At 36.4% G+C, this 19,642-nt stretch overlaps 1 protein-coding gene across 1 annotated transcript in view; it reads right to left on the reverse strand.

Annotated features, from left to right (window-relative positions):
* The window catches only part of LOC309963284 (collagen alpha-2(V) chain-like), a gene marked incomplete at its 3' end in the record, with an annotated part of 71,649 nt that extends 64,866 nt beyond the window's left edge, over positions 1–6,783 (reverse strand). The window contains exon 1 of the mRNA XM_082841583.1: positions 5,962–6,783. Coding sequence (XP_082697709.1) covers positions 5,962–6,058 — 97 coding nt within the window. The 5' untranslated portion in view covers positions 6,059–6,783. The remainder of the gene's footprint in view (positions 1–5,961) is intronic.
* Between the last annotated feature and the right edge of the window lie 12,859 nt (positions 6,784–19,642).

Here is a 19,642-nt window from a genome sequence, read left to right on the forward strand (position 1 = left end):
ATGGTTGGACTGTGGCTTACTTTACTTACTAAAGTATATAGACTACAAGGCTGTGATGCTTATGTTGCAAGCAATGTTTCCACCGAGAATACTGTCATCTTGAAACTGAGTTTATAATTCTGATTGAGCAGACACCCAGAAAGGAAAAGAAAAGAAAGAAAAAGGAAACCAACTGTGAGACAGTCCTTCCTCCTTCTCAGATCTAAACTAAATTTTTTTTAAAAAAGCATACAAACATTTTTGAGTTTGAACATTATACCAGAAAGCTGATAGGGACAAAGTTCATTATTTATTAATATTAATTTATTAATATTGTTAATATTACTGCCTTCTCTGTAGAAGGCAACACATGAGTAAGGAAAATCTTGTGCTATTGTAACGTCCCTGATATACTGTTCCTTAGAGAATATACTCAGTATACGATGGAACCATCCTGATTTCTGTTGAGGAGTTTAGTTGTAAACATATCAATAAAATAAGAACACTAAGGCCAGCAATGTAACAACTTTAAGGCAAAATTTTCCACTGGATAGACTACCCCTCACGCAAATGCCAAGGATAGATACTCTTTGTATATAACAGTTCTTCAGCCTTAAATGAAATTTAGAAAAAGCCACATGAAATTTACATGGAAAGAAATTTAGAGGAAAACTGAACGGTCCATATGTTCCAACCATTCCATTGTCTTATATGAACTTGTTCAACTTGCCAAAATGTACACAATAGGTCAATTAATAATTAACAATTTTAGTCTTTCTTTCCTACTATCATTATATCTCTCATGTGTAAATCTAAACTTTTCAATGTTGTAATCTCAGAGAAAAAAAATTAGTCAAAAAGTGACTAATCCATTTTTAAATATTTTATGAATTTCCATATAAGGCTAAGTGATGATGTATGAATTATCCTTCAAGTAGGAGCAAGCTGTTTGATTAAAAAAAGAAAAAAATAGATTAACATGACTTCAGTCTTCTAAGCCTCCTCCTCTCAAAACAAAGCTTTCTCTTTATGTTTTTACTTTACATACTGCATTATGTGCATTTCTAGAATGATCAACACAATGAGTTTTAGGCCTGTGTTGATATGATAGAAGTGTGAAGAGCAGGAAGTAAAAGAGAGAAAAAGAAAACTATATATTCACCTGCAAATACATTTTAATAGTCTGTGTCCTTTGCATAGTAGAATGATTCACCTAACCTGCCATGAGGAGGATTTGGGCCTTGAGATGCTTTTCCAGAAATGATGGTGAATTTGCAGTGGTTTATATACAAACTTCAATTAAGCAGCCTTATAAGTGAAAGGAAAGACTAGAATAGCAAGCTATTGCCAAAGTCACAGTGTGTAGCCTTAGAACAGGAAGCCAATTGGTGTCATATCAAGACAAGAGTGTTAGGTACAGATTTAATACAGTGGTTCACCAGCATGAATCAGAATCACCTGAAAGCTTCCCAGATCCCATCCAAATCTACCAAATCAGGATATCTGGAAACAAAGGGAGCCTAGACTCTATATTGGCAACAAGCTCTTCACGTGATTCTTTATGCAGCCAGCTCAACACTGATCTGTGGATCGCTTACCAACAAACTTAAAGAGTCATGGCCAAAGTATACACTGCATTTGTCAATATAAAAATTCACTATAACTATCAATCTACCAATCTACATATATAGAGAGATACTCTTCAAAATAAAGCCTCGTTCTAAGTTGAATAAAAGTTATAGGTACTTCTAAATTTATCTGAAGAGAATAAGGAAAGAATTGCAAAGAATTACAACCTAGTATTTAAGTGCCATCCCGTGTTCTTGGCTTTGTAGTCTGCTCAGAAGTGAACAATAACCAGGGTAAATCAGGTTACTCAACTATATTCTGTCCATTGAAACCAGATCTGTTCCACTAGTTGACAATTATGCTCATTGTGGCTGGGATTATAGTTGCCTCCTAATAGCTATTCTCCCTTTTATATCCTTCATAATGTAACTCTGTTCAGTAGAGTACACTGCCAGTGCTATCCAGCTAAGACTACATTTCCCAGCAGTCCTTGTAACTTTGTATGACCATATGACTAAATTCTAGCCAACTTTCAAGTAAGTTGAAATGATATGATGACTTAACAGTCTCCATTAAAAAAGAGGGAATCACAGCCTTTGTCTCCCATTCTCTATCCAGATGCCAGGAAAGTAAATATAATGGCTGGGATTCCAGCAGCTGTCTAGGAACATAACATCAAGGACTGTACCCTAGGGATATGAGAGAGCTAGAAAAAAATTGAATCCCTGATGACTTTGTAGAAAAAAATTGAATCCCTGATGACTTTGTAGAGACAATTCAAAAAATTGAATCCCTGATGACTTAAAAGCTGTATACCAGCCTTTCACTACCTAACTAGAAGCTTATTTTATATAAGGAAAAGAACCACTTTTTTGGTTTAAACTACTGCATTCTGCTATATGCAGGTAGACCTAGATTAAAACATCCACTATAAAAGAAAAGTTTGCATAGCCTACATGATTCAAAGTATCTATTCCAGTAGTAAAGAGTTTAAAACAATTTATGAGTGAAAAGTATCTCAAGCTATGTATTTGTATTCTGTACCTCCTTTAAAATCATCCCATCCAAGTACTGCTGAGTGTTAAGCATTAGTTTCTTCATATTTGTATTTTAACAATGAGATAAATGGTAGACGTAATATAATAAAAATGCAGGAGACCATGGTATAGAAAGGACTGTGAGCCCCTCATCTCTTAGTAATCAGAAGTTGGCTTGGGTCCAGGATATTAGTGTAGGGTTGCCACAGAGGGTTGCAAATTTATGGTCCAGGAGCCAAACCTGGCACTCAAATATATTGCACTCGGCTTAGGCAATGCTTTCTGAAAACATTAGATGAGACTGTCTTCAAGTGGGCATGCATCTTCAGTTCTCCACAGGCCCACCGTCTCCTGTTGACGTACAAACACTCGCTTGCTTCACTTATTGATGTTACCTACCTTCTCAGTGCCTCTGAGAAGCACTGACATTTATAGTCTCTGGAAATAAGATGGTACATTTCTGCACCCTCCCTTCTCTCCATTTCTTCTGTGTTGTTGAAATCAATGATTGATATCGGAGATTATTTTCCAAGATTAAGTATGTCCACTTCTAATAACAAGAATGTATATAAGCTCACTAGGTGTTAGACCTTTATTTAGGAATATAAAAATTACTATAAATGCACTAGTATTTTCTCCTACAAAAAACAAATGGGGAACCTCTCAAAGCACCCCCCTAATAAACACACACACAAAAAAACTCATGAAAAGCTGATTTTGTCACCTTAACTCATTTTTGTTACTTAATTTTACTTACTAGTCTCAACTAAAGTTAGCCCAACTCTCAAACTTTCTCATTTTTATGAATTTAAAAAATCAATTCAGTTCTTAAAATTTAGTGAGAAGTAGTAATGATTTTGGCCTAAACAGCCTAAAACTTATTTACTTTCTTTTATCATTCATAAGTATTTTTATCAGACAGGTACTGTGTAACTAAGTAAAATATGTTTTAAATTTCCAGTAAAAATAATCACAGTCAAACAGAAGAAAAATATACCTTGAAGTCCTGAAAAGAAAAAAATAAAAGCTCACAAATATGTACTTACATATGATAATAGGTCTCCTCAAAGGGGACATATTTGCACACAAAATCAATACCACATTATATGACTTAGAGCTAAAATTTGAAAAACATACTTGTTTTGCATGTGTGCCTTAGATATTTCTTTAGTTTAAAACATTTACCTGAACTTACTCTTCCCCAAACTTAAAAATCACATGGAGTTTCAAAATTCTGACACTTCTATTAAGCTTGTGACAAGCCTGAACAGGGAAAAAAAAGTATTGCCAAGTACCACACAATATAACTTAAACCAAAATATGCATGGTAAGTAAATACAAGTTATGTAGCTCCGAATATTCTGGATTCTGGAATTCTTTTCTACATCAACTTTAATTAGGACCATAACTATTTTCTTTTGCTTTTGAATTTTTATTACATATATTCTCTTAGCTTGAGTTATAAAACTGAAGAATTTATTTTTTATAATACGTATGAAAGCAATTACCCTTTTTCTGTAAAATATAATGTTTGGAATTCCAGTTTCTATGCTGTTTGGTTATACTGGGGGGGAGCAGAGTTGGTATGGAATCAGGGACTTTTTGCATCAAGTCTCACATTCCTAACATTTATGTAAATTAGTATTAAGGAAAATTGAACTCTGCTCATTTTTCAGAAGCACCTACAATGTAATTACAACTATTTGAGAAAGTCTTTTAACATAGGGCCTACTCCATATGCTTATAGGAAACATTTATTTACATGTTCAATTATTTTCATACTTTATAAATGTAAGTTATTTATTTTAAAATATATTAACAAGGAAAGTTGTGTTAATTAAGTTTTAAAAGAAAGTTGTTGGTTGTTTTGGTGGGGGAGGGGAATCAACTACTTCTTTTATGTTCAGATTTTTCTATTTCCATTGTAATTTTTCTGTATTTTACTTCTCCCCTTTCCTGACTTCTACTTCCTATTAAATTTTCTCCCCAACCCTTCCAAACTGTACATGCTCTTCACAACATTACAAGGAAACTGAAGAAGTTTCATCTTTTATAAATTGTCTCATTTTCAAAAACATAAAAAGTAACATAAAAAGATCCAAGATTTTAGAAAGTGCCCCCTCTATGGGACTCTGGACGGATTGTTGGGTATTCATCCCAGATTCTTATTTTCACTTTTTAAATCCTTTTTATACCTCGTGGCCTCTATATTAATTTTATGAACATTTACAGAGCGAAAATACACAGAGGCAGGTATTAAAAAATATATATACACGCATACATATGTGTATATATACACAAAAATATATATGAACGACAATAACAAAAGTTTAATAAATATGCTAAGTTTTAAAAGCTTGAGTTTGATGTTAAATTGTTATGAAAATCTATAATGGCCTATTATGAAACAGTACATGTCCGTATTTGAAACTTCAGGCCTGGACGGGAAGGATTTAATAATCAGTGGAACCAATTTAAATATTTTCTTATATTTTATAGCAGCCATGCATTTTTGCTTAACATACCACAGAACCCAACCCTAACATATGCAAATTTCAAAGGAAAAAAAATCGATAACCAGTCAAGATTTGTCTCACATTTTAAAAAAAGAAAGGAAACTTGTGTCTAATGAATAACGCCAATAAAATACTCCTTGATAAATAAATTATATAAGGCATGTGGATTTCCTGCCTTCCGCCATCCAACAGGGAACCACCACTGTCCTTATAATCAAGTCAGTAGGGTGGGAAAATAAGAAATCTGGCTTCTATCAACTTCTGCCATGGGGAAAGAAACGAGACTGCCTCTCAGAAAGCAAAAGTGATTGTAAGATCACAAATGAAAATGGGAAAGACGTAGAAGTCTGTAAAGAGAGAAAAACAAGGAGCCAAAAACAAAGAAAAAATCAGTTATCAGACTGGCTGCAGAGGTTTTTCTAAACAAAGAATTTTATGAAGCAGCTGAAGTTCAGTACAAAAAAGACTCCACCCTACCCTGCTTCTGCTGCGACTTCTCCTTGCTCTGAAAACTCCAGCCCACAGAACAGAACTCCTCTCACTAAAAGTGCCTTTAGTGCTCTGTTTTAAGCACTCTCCTTTGCTTTTAAACTTCCCACTCTCCACATTCAGGCAAAAGGACTTATCCTAGGCTTTCCCAGAAATATTCAGTAGTGTACTCTTCGAACCGCAGATGTGGAAGCTCCGGATTTACAAACATCCCGATTGTCTTCCGAGCTGTTTCCCAGGTGCAAATCTGTCAGCCCCCTTCTCAACTTCAAATCAGAACCTCCTCTTCATGCTCTTTCTGAGGCTTAACATTCCACCTATTTCCCAAACTATGCAATAAACACCACAAGGAAAGCAAACGGCAAACTCACCATCCTCATCTTCTTCCTGGGCTTTTATTGAGACAAATTGCCCTAATAAAATAGTAAGAATGAGGAGAGGTCTTGCTTCCACCCAATTTGCCATCATGTCTAAATATTAGACATGTGGGTCCTCCTGGGAGTGAAAAGTAGATTCTAAGGTTATTGTAGCACCATGAAGTCAGCTGTGGGCTCTTCTTTCAGCACCAGCCCCAGGGCAGCCTCTGAAAACCCCCTTTTTCAGCACCAGCTCCGGCACAGTCTGCGAAAACTTTTTTCAAGCGATGCAGCTTTAAATAGGAAGAATGCTGCCTCCACTTCTTTTCCTGCCCCTTTTCAGCTTGTTCAGGCTCATAACCATCCAGTGTCTGCCAAGCAACGGTCTGATTGATAGTAAACAACCAAATCAGAACACGCGCCTCAGTGCCTTGAACTGTCCCGATTTCATTTATGTTTTAAACATAAATGGGGCTTAATCACAGAAACAAACGTTTGTTTCTCTTTCCCTTTTTTTTTTTTTTTTTTTTAAAGAAAGGCTGTTAGAAGGAAAGAGACTTATTCTCCCCTCCCTACCCTTTTCCCAGACACACACCCCTTCACTTTTTCCCTATAGGGAGGAAATACAGACTTTCAGCCTAGTTTTTGGTGTCTAGATAATTCAGGATCCTTGTCCACCTTAAACTTTCAAAGGAACAAATTTTAACCCTTTCTTTTTACTAAAGAGGACTCATTCTTGTCCCCTTGCTACATTCTGTTTCTTTACCCAGATACTGGAAAGGGACCGTTAAATGTCCAGGTGAAGAAACTATTTGACAAATGCATCATACTTTGAATTAAGATCGTCTCCTTATCTCTCCATCTCTCTTATTTAGAGAAACACATTTGCAGGTCCTTCTTGTCCCAGAGAGTTTTATTATGTAAAAAAGCAGTCCACTATGTTAGTGTGGAGTAATGGGAAGGGCACTGTATTTGGATGCAAAAAGCCTCGCTTCAGACATCAGCTCTGCCACTCACCCATTTTGTAAACACAGAGTCCTTTATCTCTGTGCACTCCAATTTTCTCATTTGAGAACAGAGTTTTGCCCTGACCAGTGGACAGGGTTTAGTGACATTAAAACAAGTAATATATTATTAACTAAGTTCTGAGTTGCAAAGAGCTACATAAAAGTAGATGTTGGTATTATTACCCCTAAACCAGCTTTTCAGGGAATTTGGTAGTTCCAGTTGCAATTGCCATTCAAGAGCATTATTCATGAACTTTTGTGCCACACTCATGCTTGCCAAGATCCTAATAACCTCCGAGTGTTCCACATAACCTAATACGTTTGCTACCTTGAGTCTACCCAGAATCAGAATGTCTGTTCTACACAACACAGGTGAGTCAATGGTTTATAATTACTCAGCAGTGATCAGGAACCCTGCACTGCACTAAGCACTGGAGGGAGAGGATGACACAAAGTAAGTGAAAGGCATACCCACTGTCTCCAAGGAACACGTGCAGACACTAAGAAAAGAAATTTACATGAAACAAGAAATATAAGCGAGAGCATATACATATGTGTGGGATACAGTAAGCCTAGGAGAAATTCAGAGAAAGGAGAGATTATAGGGTAAGATTAGGTAAGTGATGTATTATCCTCACTTTTCTTCATAGAAGAAATCCAAGAAACTTTGAATTTTTGCTTTGGAGCTAGAATCTCCAGAGAAGTGTTCCAGAGGAGGTCAACTCTCCACGCAGCTGTACCCCTCAGTCTAGCTTTTCACTTCAACACGTCCCATTTCAATTAAATACTTCTGGCACCACCACACTTAAATGCCCTGCTCCCACTTAAACGAATGGGCCGAGTAAGAACCAAAAATCACCCTTCTGCTAATTCTAACTAGAATATCTGAGAGAGGCCAGAACTTGAAAAACCCGTTGCTAAACATTCAAAAAGAATAACAGGAAAATGCAGAGAAAAAAAACGTCACTCCATGTGCTTGCCACTTCTATTCTACTTTGAAACTGTTTTAGACATCAACACCCCAATACCAAAGGGTTGGCACAATTTTCAGGCATCTTGTGTGGAATCTTTACTGAACCACAGAGACTAAGGACATTTATGGAGAATCTGCAATTCGCAGAAAGTATTCTAAATGCTGAGAGCACATAGATGATAACTGAACAGGAACAGGACTTGTAGCAGTATCAGTGTACATAAACACTCAATGCTTGCTCAGACCAGCATCTTAGTATCTGTTATTAAAACAGTTATTATCAGCAAATCAATAGTTATTTTAAATTTAAATGTAAACACAGCTTTTATAAGAAAGATTTAAAATCCAAGGCAACCTCTCACTGTTTCCTCCAGTCCCAGCCTCCTCTTTCCATCATACCAAAAGCACATGGTATGATAGAGGCAGAGCAAATATTTTCAAGAGAGCTGAGATAAATTATTAGCATTCTCTCTTATCCTTGCTAGATTTGTGACTTGGGCTTTTTTTCTATGCTTGGCTTTAGGATTCTACATTATAATTTGGAAAAAAGTAAAACATACACAGGTATTGACCAGGTGTGTCTGTTTAACAGATGTGGCTGAATTCAGGAAGACTTGACCATTTCTCAGTCCTTGAAGAACTGATTCTAGGCCTCAGTGCTTGGGTGGAGAGCTCAAAAATTTGTCACAATTCCGATGAATTGTGCATATTATAATAATATGGGCCGAGTGGGTCAATTTTTACTAATCCAATTTTTCACAGCAACTCTGAAAGGGTATTATTATTATTTTTTTCTTCGGTACGCGGGCCTCTCACCGCTGCGGCCCCTCCTGCTGCGGAGCACAGGCTCCGGACGCGCAGGCTCAGCGGCCATGGCTCACGGGCCCAGCCGCTCCGCGGCATGTGGGATCCTCCCAGACCGGGGCACGAACCCGCGTCCCCTGCATCGGCAGGCGGACTCTCAACCACTGCGCCACCAGGGAAGCCCTCTGAAAGGGTATTTATTAATTTTCTCAAGTCATATATAAAGGGATTATGCTTCAAAGAAGTTTCAAGTTTGCTAAGCTAATAAGCGGTAGATTTAGGTTTCTGTTACTCCAAAGTGAGTGTTCTCACTGCTTCCTAGCTTTTAGATCTACTTGATACCAATACTTACAATCTCAGAAGGTGTCTCAGCACCCTTCAGGGTTAGTCCCTCCCTCTGCACTCTTTATCCCTTCCCTTTACATTTCCTTCGAGACATTACTCTGTCAGTGTCTTCCTCAATTTCTTCAAAAAAAGAAGCAAAAAACCAAAGGTTTCCCTTGACTCCACATCTTCTACCATCTCTTTTTTTCCTCTCCTTCCTCTCCTTCCCCTCCTGGTTATACTTCACCCTGTGCATCAGGATGTCATCACCAGCACCACAAGAGACACCAATAACCCTTTGTTGATAAACCCAAAGATCTTTCCTTTTTCCTCCTGTTGTGTTTGATACTCAGACTACTCCCTTCTTCTTACTGAAACTATTTCCCCTCATGGCTTCCTGGTCCCACATACTCCTCCTCCTCCTCTGTTTTTTGGGGTCAAATTTCCTTTGCTAATTCCTTTCAGAAAGTTATTGTGCTCCCCAGTATTGTACTATCAGCTTTTTTCTCTCCTTGCCCATTATCTTGATCTATTTTAACTACTAGACCCTTGACTTTGTTTCCATTTACATGCTAATAACTTCCAGTCAAGGCTTCCCTCCTGAGTTGTGGACCTGTATTTCTAAGTGCTTGAACATCTCCCTCTGGACAAGTCCATGTAGCTCAATACCAGTGAACACTACCACAATTACCCTAGTCCCAAAGATAAGACACAGAGGACACTCTTCCTTCTCCTTCAACCCACATCAATTGTTCACTGAGTCTTGCTGGTTTTATTATGTGCTTGCATTTTTTTAAAATTGTAGCTGATTGACAATTATATTAGTTTTAGGTGTACAACATAGTGATTCAATATTTTTATAGCTAATACTCCATTTAAAGTTATTATAAAATATTGGCTATATTCCCCGTGCTGTACGATATATCCTTGTAGCTTATTTTATGCATAGAAGTTTGTACCTCTTAATCCCCTACCCCTATGTAGTCCCCCCTTCCCTCTCCCCACGGGTAAACACTAATTTATTCTCTATACCTGTAAGTCTATTTTGTTTTTTTATATTCACTAATTCCTAAGTACTTACATGATATAGCAACATGATATTTTAAAATAATAGTAACAGTAATAATAATGAAGGAGGAGAAGGAAAATGCCTATTTCTTGGTCCCATCTCCCTCTACTTTCCTCTTTTGGCTTTAGCCATTGGAAACACAGATTTTCCCAGGAACATAAGCAGTTTCACACCTCAAAATTTATTCAGGCTCTGACCTTTGCCTGAAATAACCACCTCCCCAGTTTAATTCATTTTCTCATTCCACAAATATTTGTTGATTGTCTATTATTTGCCAGGTTCTAATCAAAGCACTAAGGATGTAGTATGAACAACACAAACAAGGTCTGCAGTAGAGCTGTGAACAACACAGACAAGGTCCCTGATGCTATGGAGCTTAAAACAGAATAAGTGAGCAAACAAGGTAATTCCAGACAGGGATACGCCATGAGGGAAATAAACAGTGTGTTGTTTTAGAGTTGCTCAGGAGTCAGTGGGGGGAAGGATCCTGCAGATAAGGCCAGAAGAGTAGACTCTGTAAGGAGGTAATAGTGAATCTGAGACCTAAAATTTGAAAAGGATCTGTCCCTGGAGAACTGGGGGAAAATGGCATTCTAAGCAGAGGGGACAGGGAACATGAGTGGCCTGGAATAGTGTATTAATTTTCTAGGGCTGCCATAAAAATTACCACAAACTTAGTGCCTTAAAACAACACAAATGTATCATCTTACAGTTCTATAGGTCAGAAGCCTGGGTCCCATTAAGCTAAAATCCAGGTGTCAGCAGGACTGCACTCCTTTTGAGAGGATCTAGGGATGAATTCATTTCTTTGCCTTTTCACGCTGCTAGAGATCACCCACATTCTCGTGACCTGTTCCTCATCTTCAAAGCCAGAAACATAGCATCACCCTGACACTACTTTTGGCGTCACATCTCTTTTCTCTGACCCTAGCCAGGAAAGGTTCTCTGCTTATAATAGCATATGTGGCTGCATTGGTCCCACCTGAATAATCCAGAATAATTTCCCCATCTCAACATCCTTAATCACGTCACAAAATCCTTTTTGACATGTAAGGTAACATATTCACAGGTTCTAGACACTAGGCCATGGACATCTTTGGGAGGTCATTATTCCTCTTACCAAAGATAGGAATAAGCTTTGAGTGTGAAAGAGTAGAAAGAAAGCCATTATGCCTAGCCTGATATGATGTAAGGCTGGAGATGAGGTCTGTCAGTAAAGTCTTGCAGGTCATGTATAGGAGTTTAGATTATTTTCTAAATGCAGTGAGAATCCAAGGAGGGTTTTTTTAACAAAGGAGTGACGTGCTCTAATTTACTGATTTTTAAAAAATCTGAATGGCTTGTGAGAAATGTATTATAGCAAGGCAAGAATGGAAGTGAGGACACAGGTTAGGAAGCACTTTTAGTCCAAATGAGAGATGATGGAAATAGAAAGAAGCAAAGAAATTCAGACTCTACTGTGGAAATAAATTCACTGATGACTTATGAGAAGCTGAAGTGCAAATTTGAGGAGGACACCTCTGCCAACTAAGTAGATGATAGAGCCAGCAAAGCTCAAGTGTTGCCCCCCTGACAAACCAGTCTGCTCCTTCATAGAACTGACCAACGTGTTCTGCATGGACCTCCCTAACCTCACACAATATTTATGTCTGATTTCCCTGCCAGACTGAAAGCTCCCGAAGATTACGGATATTGTCTGGTTATTTATATTTGCCTAATAGTTATTGTTGAACCCATATTGTTTAGTAAAGAATCAGTAGAACTTGATGATTGAATGGCCATGCCAGAAGAAACAGTGAGCATAAATAAAAATGATTTATTGACAAGATGTCATCCCCAGAGGACTAGGAATATGATGGTTCTAGTCAAAGAAATACCTAAGCAAGGAACAGAAACATAAATGAGTAGAAGGAGGACACATAACTGATTAGGTGCCTGTCTACACATATTTGCTATAAAACAGCAAAACCATAGTTTCTGAACAGAAAAAGACTGCATATTGTGAATATACTTTCTTTCTGGCTGAAAGCCATTGTAAAAATAACTATAACAATAAAAATAATGATGGCTAGAATGTATTAAGTACTTACTATGTGTCAAATACTATATAAGTACTTTGCATGTACTCATTAACTTAATCCTCAAATCAATACTATGGAATAAGTCCTCTTATTTTCTCTGTTTTACAGATGAAGAAAGGAAATTGAGGCTCATAGAAGCTAAATAACTTGTGTCAAGTCATACTAGACAAGTCAAGAAATGACGTACTAGTCAAGAAATGGCTAGGTCCAGGTTTGGAACTCTGCTTTCACAGTCTTTTCTCTTAAGGAACTGAAGTTCAAGGAAATTATATGATGTTTATTTCTTTACCTTAAACGCCATCACTGATTTTTTTTAAACAAATGACAATACTTAGAGAATCTCTCAAAATGCCTTCAGTATAATAGCTTTTCAAGTAAACAAATATATGAACCAATTAATTTAATGGTATCTATATCCAAACTTTACAAATATAGGTTAGCTCTATCTGAATATTTGTATTGTAAATATATCTTTTTACATTTAGGCATAACTAGAAATATTTTCTTTTTTAAATTCTTAAAATATGAACTTTCATTTTAATCCAGATGTATATTTTTGCATGTCATATTTTGAGAAAAGTTTGCAATTTTACCTTTCAAAATATTATCTTATCTCTTAAGGCAATCAACAGTCACATTTAGAAGTTATGGAGAATGTGAAAACTTTTATCTATTACTTTGTAGTCTGTGCTTTTTGTGTCTTCTTTAGGAAATCCTCCCTACTCCTGTATTTTCTTCTGGAAGTATTTCACATTTAGGTCTTTAATCCACCTGGATGTTTTGTTTGGGTTTGTTTTTGTTGCTCTTGGTTTATAAGTTAGAGATACTGTTTTTTTTTTTTCATTTGAATAGCTATTATTTACTGACTAGTCCATCCTTCCTCCACTGATTGTGATGTCACTGCTGTTATACGTTGTCATACGTGAGGGTCTGCTCCCGGGTTCTCCAGCCTCCTCCCTTTGTCTGTTGATGTATCCCTGTGTCAGTGGCACCGTGCTTACTTAATGTTGTTGTCAGTAAACCTTGATAACTTAATAAGTCAGCTCTTCCCACTCCTCTTAATCATGAAAATCACTTCCACCCTTCCTGTTCCTTTACTCTTTCATATAAATTGTTTACTGAGTTTGTCAGATTCCAGGAAAAGGCCAGTTAATATTTTTATTGGACTTACATTGAGTTGAGAGATTAATTTGGAAAGGATAGATGTGTTAATGATATTGAATCTTTCTCCTAATAAAAATGGCATGTCTCCACTTATTCATGTCTTTAAATGTATTTCAATAAAACTTTATACATCTTTAAAAAAAAAAAAGAAGTTATGGAGAGTCCTGTCAGCCAAAATTATAAATGATCTGATAAATCATGTTGGCTCATATAGCACCCAACTCTTCACATACTGTTTGAGCACACACATACTCTTTGAGACTCACAATAACCCAGTGAAATAATATGAGCAGAATGATCATTCCCATTTTATAATGGGATTCAGTGAGATTAAGTGACCTTTCAGACAATGCAAACAATAGTTTCAAAAATGGTTTCCAAGTCCTAGCACTCTCTGCACTGTACTTCATGATAATTAAAGTATAATATAATTCAACTTTACTAACTAGGAAGACAGCATCAAAAGAGTCCTCAGGCTGGATAAGAGAGTAGGTCTTAAAGGTTCTCACCACACACACACAAGAAAGGTAACTATGCCATGTTTATTAAGGCACATTTTAGATAGAGTAAATTCACCTTTTGAGATGTACACAAAGTACAGTCCTTTGAGTATGATAAAGGTATATAATCGTGTAGCCACCATCGCAATCTACAGGATATTTTCTTTACCCCAAAAAGTGCCTCCATTTGGAGTCAACCTTCTCCTCCCAACCCCACTCCTGGCAACAATGATCTGACTTCAATGCCCATAGCTTTCCAGAACATTATATAAATGGAATCAGACAGTATGTACCCTTTTGTGTCTAGTTCTAAGATTCATCCATGTTGTTGCATGTATCAGTAGTTCATTCCTTTTTTAAAAAACACTATGTTTACATTTAAAACATTTATTTCCTCATTCTTAACCATGAATCCCTTATTTATTAAGCCTAATAAATCCTGAAATGTGGATGACTGTTTGTATTAGAATAGACAATTCTCTGTAGCTAAAATGAGAGTCCATGAGTCAGGGCTTCCCCTGAGGGAAACTTTTTAGATGGCAGGAGTATGTACAAGCTACAAAGGGGAAGTTGTCCAGAAACTCAGTGACACCAAAGGCCATTTATACCAAATGAGCTTGCCATGCTCCGTATACTGCTTTGAAAAAAATTAAAGTCCTGAGAGTCTCAAGTTGTTTCTCAACAAAATAAGGAGTCATTCAGCCCATCAGACTTTTGAGTTCTTACATTGTTCAACTGACAACTATGTGGTGACCAGAGGTCTGGCTTGGAGAGGGCAGTAGAGGGCAAGGAAGTCAATATGAGACATCTTATCACATTTCATACCTCAATCAGTATTTTGTTTAATGTTTTACATTTTCCTGTGTCTTGGGACAAACTACTCCTTCAGACCCTTTAGTAACTTCATTTTAGTTTTACAGAGCTGTGGAGTTCTCTGCCTTTGTGAGGTAATAAAAGAAATTTTTGTAACTTGGCTGTTGAGAAAGTATAGCATTTTCTATAACCTGCCATTTCAAGTGTCATTTATGTTGTAGTTTTGTTTTACATTTTACATTTGTGTCCAGTGTTTGAATATGAAAAATAATTACACCAATAATTACATCAGTTATCAATATGTCAGGAGTATTCAATGCCAACTTTTTAAAACACTTTTTTAGACAATCTATGAGTAATAAAAAGATTCATCCCTATTTCCCTCTGATATACATATATCCCTCCCATATGATATGCATATATCAAATGAGAAATGGCCAGCAGTGGTCAATTCTTAATGCTGAAAAGCAGAAACTTCTGCTCACAATCTCTATTATCACAATTATTTGTCATATGTAAGTACTTTAATAATCATGAAAAAGCTAAAATGTATTACTGATTAAAAAACATACAGTGGGGCTTCCCTGGTGGCACAGTGGTTGAGAGTCCGCCTGCCGATGCAGGGGACACGGGTTTGTGCCCCGGTCCGGGAAGATCCCACATGCCGCGGAGCGGCTGGGCCTGTGAGCCATGGCTGCTGAGCCTGTGCGTCTGGAGCCTGTGCTCCGCAACGGGAGAGGCCACAACAGTGAGAGGCCCGCGTACCGCAAAAAAAAAAAAAAAACATACAATGCATTTGGATTATAATTTTTATTTAAATATCTCCAAGTAATCAATGAGCTCACTTTGGTATAAATATACAAATATAAATTAAGATAGGCTCTTACCACAGTAATTAAAGTTAATTAAATATTAAAATTAGTCACTCTGTAGCCAAGATTTTCAATGCTTTAAATACCACAAGGACCCAGTGGCTCATTGATTATATGGCTTAGAAATCAGGAGCATTCTGTATATTTATCACATATTGCCCTAATTACTATTTAATTAAAATTTGTAGATATCTATACACAAAAACATACACAAAAAGAGTGGGCAAAAAAGCAATTTATAAACTTGATTTTGAATATGTTCTTAGGTTACTGCAGCAACGTAAGTCTGAGTCCTCCTTGACACCCAAGGATAAGAAAAGCAAAGACTCCTACGACCACTTATTACCAAAAAAATGGGTTATTATTCCTAATACATAGAAAATACTAAGGCAGGATTTCACTCACCAGTCGAATAGTGTATTATTTTAATTTTTCTAAGTATGTGGGTGATACCATCTCATGAGATTAGGAGGAACACATGGATCTCATTTTCTTGTTTTACAAAGACTTACTTTTGTTTTCTCTGGAATAATTGCAATCATAAGATATTACTGGATGAGTGAAATTTTATAAATGTGCCTTGTCTTCCCTTTCAGCATCATCTCCACTTCCATGATTCTGGAATGAGAGGAATCCAGAAAACTGTTCCTGGGACATCTGAAATCTCTTCTCCATAAATACACAGTTAAAGCAATCAAGGGACACTTAAACATTTGGCAATTTCTCTCCCTGTTAAACTAACTAAAATTAATTTTACACACATTTATTTGTAAGAAGAGACCCTTTATTAATTCACATCTTGTAGTCAATCTCTAAGGCCCATCAGTTGGCTCCAAAAGCCACAATGTACTTAATTTACTAAACTTATCCTGGATTCTGTTCAATTTTTATGACTCTCTCCCAATTACTTCAATTATTGGTGACATGGAAATCACCAGTAATAGGAAGAATTAATAAATAACTGCCTAAAGGCATGAGCGCAAAACCCTCATTTCAAATATACCTTGCTCATCCTAATATGTCCATCCTACTTACTTGAAGAGGAGGTTGTGGCTTCAGAAGTTATATGCAATTCAATACAATGCACACTTGTCAGGAGATTACTTTGAGGATGCAAATATATATTGGACCTAGTCTTGGTTCTTCATGGGCTTACCTGGCCGCGGAGCAACTAGGCCCATGAGCCACAACTACTGAGCCTGCGCATCTGGAGCCTGTGCTCTGCAACAAGAGAGGCCGCGATAGTGAGAGGCCTGCGCACCGCGATGAAGAGTGGCCCCCACTTGCCACAACTAGAGAAAGCTCTCGCACAGAAACGAAGACCCAACACAGCAAAAATAAATTAATTAATTAATAAACTCCTACCCCCAACATCTTCTTTAAAAAAAAAAAAAAGGCACTTAGAATCATGAGGAATCTGGAAAGAAGTTATGGATGTGGTGGAATTTAAGCAGAGCATCAAAGAATGAATAGCGCTCCAACAAAGATTGGCTGAAGGGAGGTTAGGGAAGACACACAGGAGAACACTCAAGTGACTTAGAGAAACTGAAGGTAATCTAGCAGAGTTAAATCATAGGCCACTTCACACTACAAAGTGGGGAAGTAAAAACTCAATGTTTTAAAAAGCATGAAGTATTTAAGTAAAACTTATATTTACTTATACTTAAAAACTTATTAGGTAAAACTTAATATTTTTAAAGTATAAAGTATTTACAGTAAAAGAGATGGGAAGAGGGGGCAAAAAATATTTAAAAGCTAACTGCAATAAATCCCAACCTTAACAATACCTTTATCTTTTAATGGTCTAGTCAGTATTTCAAGATAATATCTATGGTAATTATTATATTTCAGGGTACAATGATTTTTTAATGATTTCACTAAACTAATAAACTACTGTACTGGATTCTTCAGAACTCTCTGTCATTAGAGAGGCACAGAAAGATACTGCTAATATCCCCACATCTTTAGTCTTGTAGCAGAAAATAAAAGCATTTCTAATACTCTGCATGGTTTTGTTTCTTGTAGAACCACACCCATATCTTAGCTTCCAAAAGAAGACATAGCTCAAGAAAAAATGTGCATGAATCAGTAACCATACATAGATTTGAATTCTGTTTCTCACATAGCAACCTCATCTCATCTTCTAAGCTCACTCCAAAGTGGTTTTTCAGAAGCCTGAGTCAACATAGCAAAGAGAAGTAGAAAACACTCATCTGTAGGTCCCTATCTTATCTAAGCCCGCGAGTGTTACTAGCCCTTTAAAATATCTGGAAAGATAAATACAGTTCCAAATTCCAAATCTTGAAAAGAGGGAATGAATAGCTAGTATAATCAAAATGATTTTAGGTTAAAAAAAAAAAAAAACTACAAAAACTCATCTTGTTCTACAGAATATTATCACTGGCAGTACTGGGCCTTGGGAAACATGAGCTCTGGTCCTGGGACAGTCTCTGATTAACCTCTTGACCTGAGGAGGACCTCATATATCATCAGAGCCCAGTTCCTTGTTTGCAAAAGGGGTTAGTAAATGTCCCTTCATATTTCCAAGTATTGTTACAGGGACTATTCATGAATGAGCTTCATAAATTCTAAAAATTAATAAAATATAAGCTATCATTCTCATTATTACTACCCTTAAAAGGTGATTAAATAGACTGTTTAAGAAAAACCTTATTCATTTCTTTGCTCAAGAATGGACAGCAGATACTGAAGTTATTTTTAGCCATTAAAAGCGTATTTTCAATGGGTAAAAGGACAAGACAAGTGAGCAATGTAATATTCCTTGGTTTGGCAGGGTTCCATTTAGATTGCCTCAACTCAGAAAGAACTTCCAACTTGAACATTGATATAACACAATGTGCTAAGAGGAGAGCAAGAGTTTGGAGACACAGGATGGGTAAGAATAATGACAAGGACAGTTTGATAGCCTTCTGAAAAAAAAAAAAAGACAGATTTTCCATTTGCTTAGAAGTCATGCACAGAATTAAAATATTATTCCTTTACCATTTATGACTATGAAAGCTGAAAACATAACTACTACTATAAAAGACAGTATCTGATTAAACAGAGAAAATAGAAAAATGACATGTATTGGATCTCAAGTCTTTGTTTTGATACTGCAAAGGAGTTCCACAATGACAATAACTTTTCTCAATGGCATAGTGGGATACAAATCTCATTTTACAGATAACTAACATTTAGTTCAGTGGGGTTTCATGAAATGTCAAAATTACACCACTAGTAAGTAAATCACGCAGGACTCAAACCTAGATCTGACTTCCAGTTCTTCCTCTACCTCAGAGAAGGGTCTAAGTACTCCTGGGTGCTCCTAAGACATTCTTTTTTTTAGGGGGTTGGGGGTAAGGGTGAGTCTGTGAAGTTTTCCCTTTTCCAATCACATATCTGTATAAGGCCAGGTTTTTTCATATACTTTAACCACAACAAAATATGGCAACAGATTGAAATCAGATGTAAATATGAGAATCTGCTGTATTCTATTAAGCCAGACATTTAAAGGATTTGCAAAAATTTTAAATAATGTCACTCTTCTCAATACGTTTTTGTTTTGGTACATACTATTTTATAACAATACATCATTGATGGTAACATAAAATGGGTATATTGTCATTTTAAATGAATTAATAACTTTAAAAAAATTTCTGAGATTTAATTTCTAAAATGATAAATATCAATAGGTGTGATCTACTAAATGCTATTTGGGGTCCTTGATAATTATAAAAGTGAAAAGCCCTCCTGAGACCAAACCACAAGTCTGAGAAACACTGCTCTACACCATGATCTAAGCATGTCTTCTACATTTTTAATCTAGTATGTAATTTTCACGTTTACAAGAGTAGCATATGCTTCCCTCATCCCTAGGAAAGGGAAAATGCAGAAAGTATAAAGAAAATGATTTCGCTTAATAATCCCTGATATAATCATTGTTAATACAATATTTATTTCTCTTCAAAATTTTTTCATTTGAGAATACATTTTACATGTAATCTCTTGCTTGATGTACCACTTTTTTTCCCAATTAACACTATGAGATAGCATTTAATGATATACTAAAAATTCTATGAACAGCCC

This window comes from Leucopleurus acutus (genome assembly GCF_964270905.1).
Source record: "Leucopleurus acutus genome assembly, chromosome: 6".
In the NCBI taxonomy this organism is placed as follows: domain Eukaryota; kingdom Metazoa; phylum Chordata; class Mammalia; order Artiodactyla; family Delphinidae; genus Leucopleurus; species Leucopleurus acutus.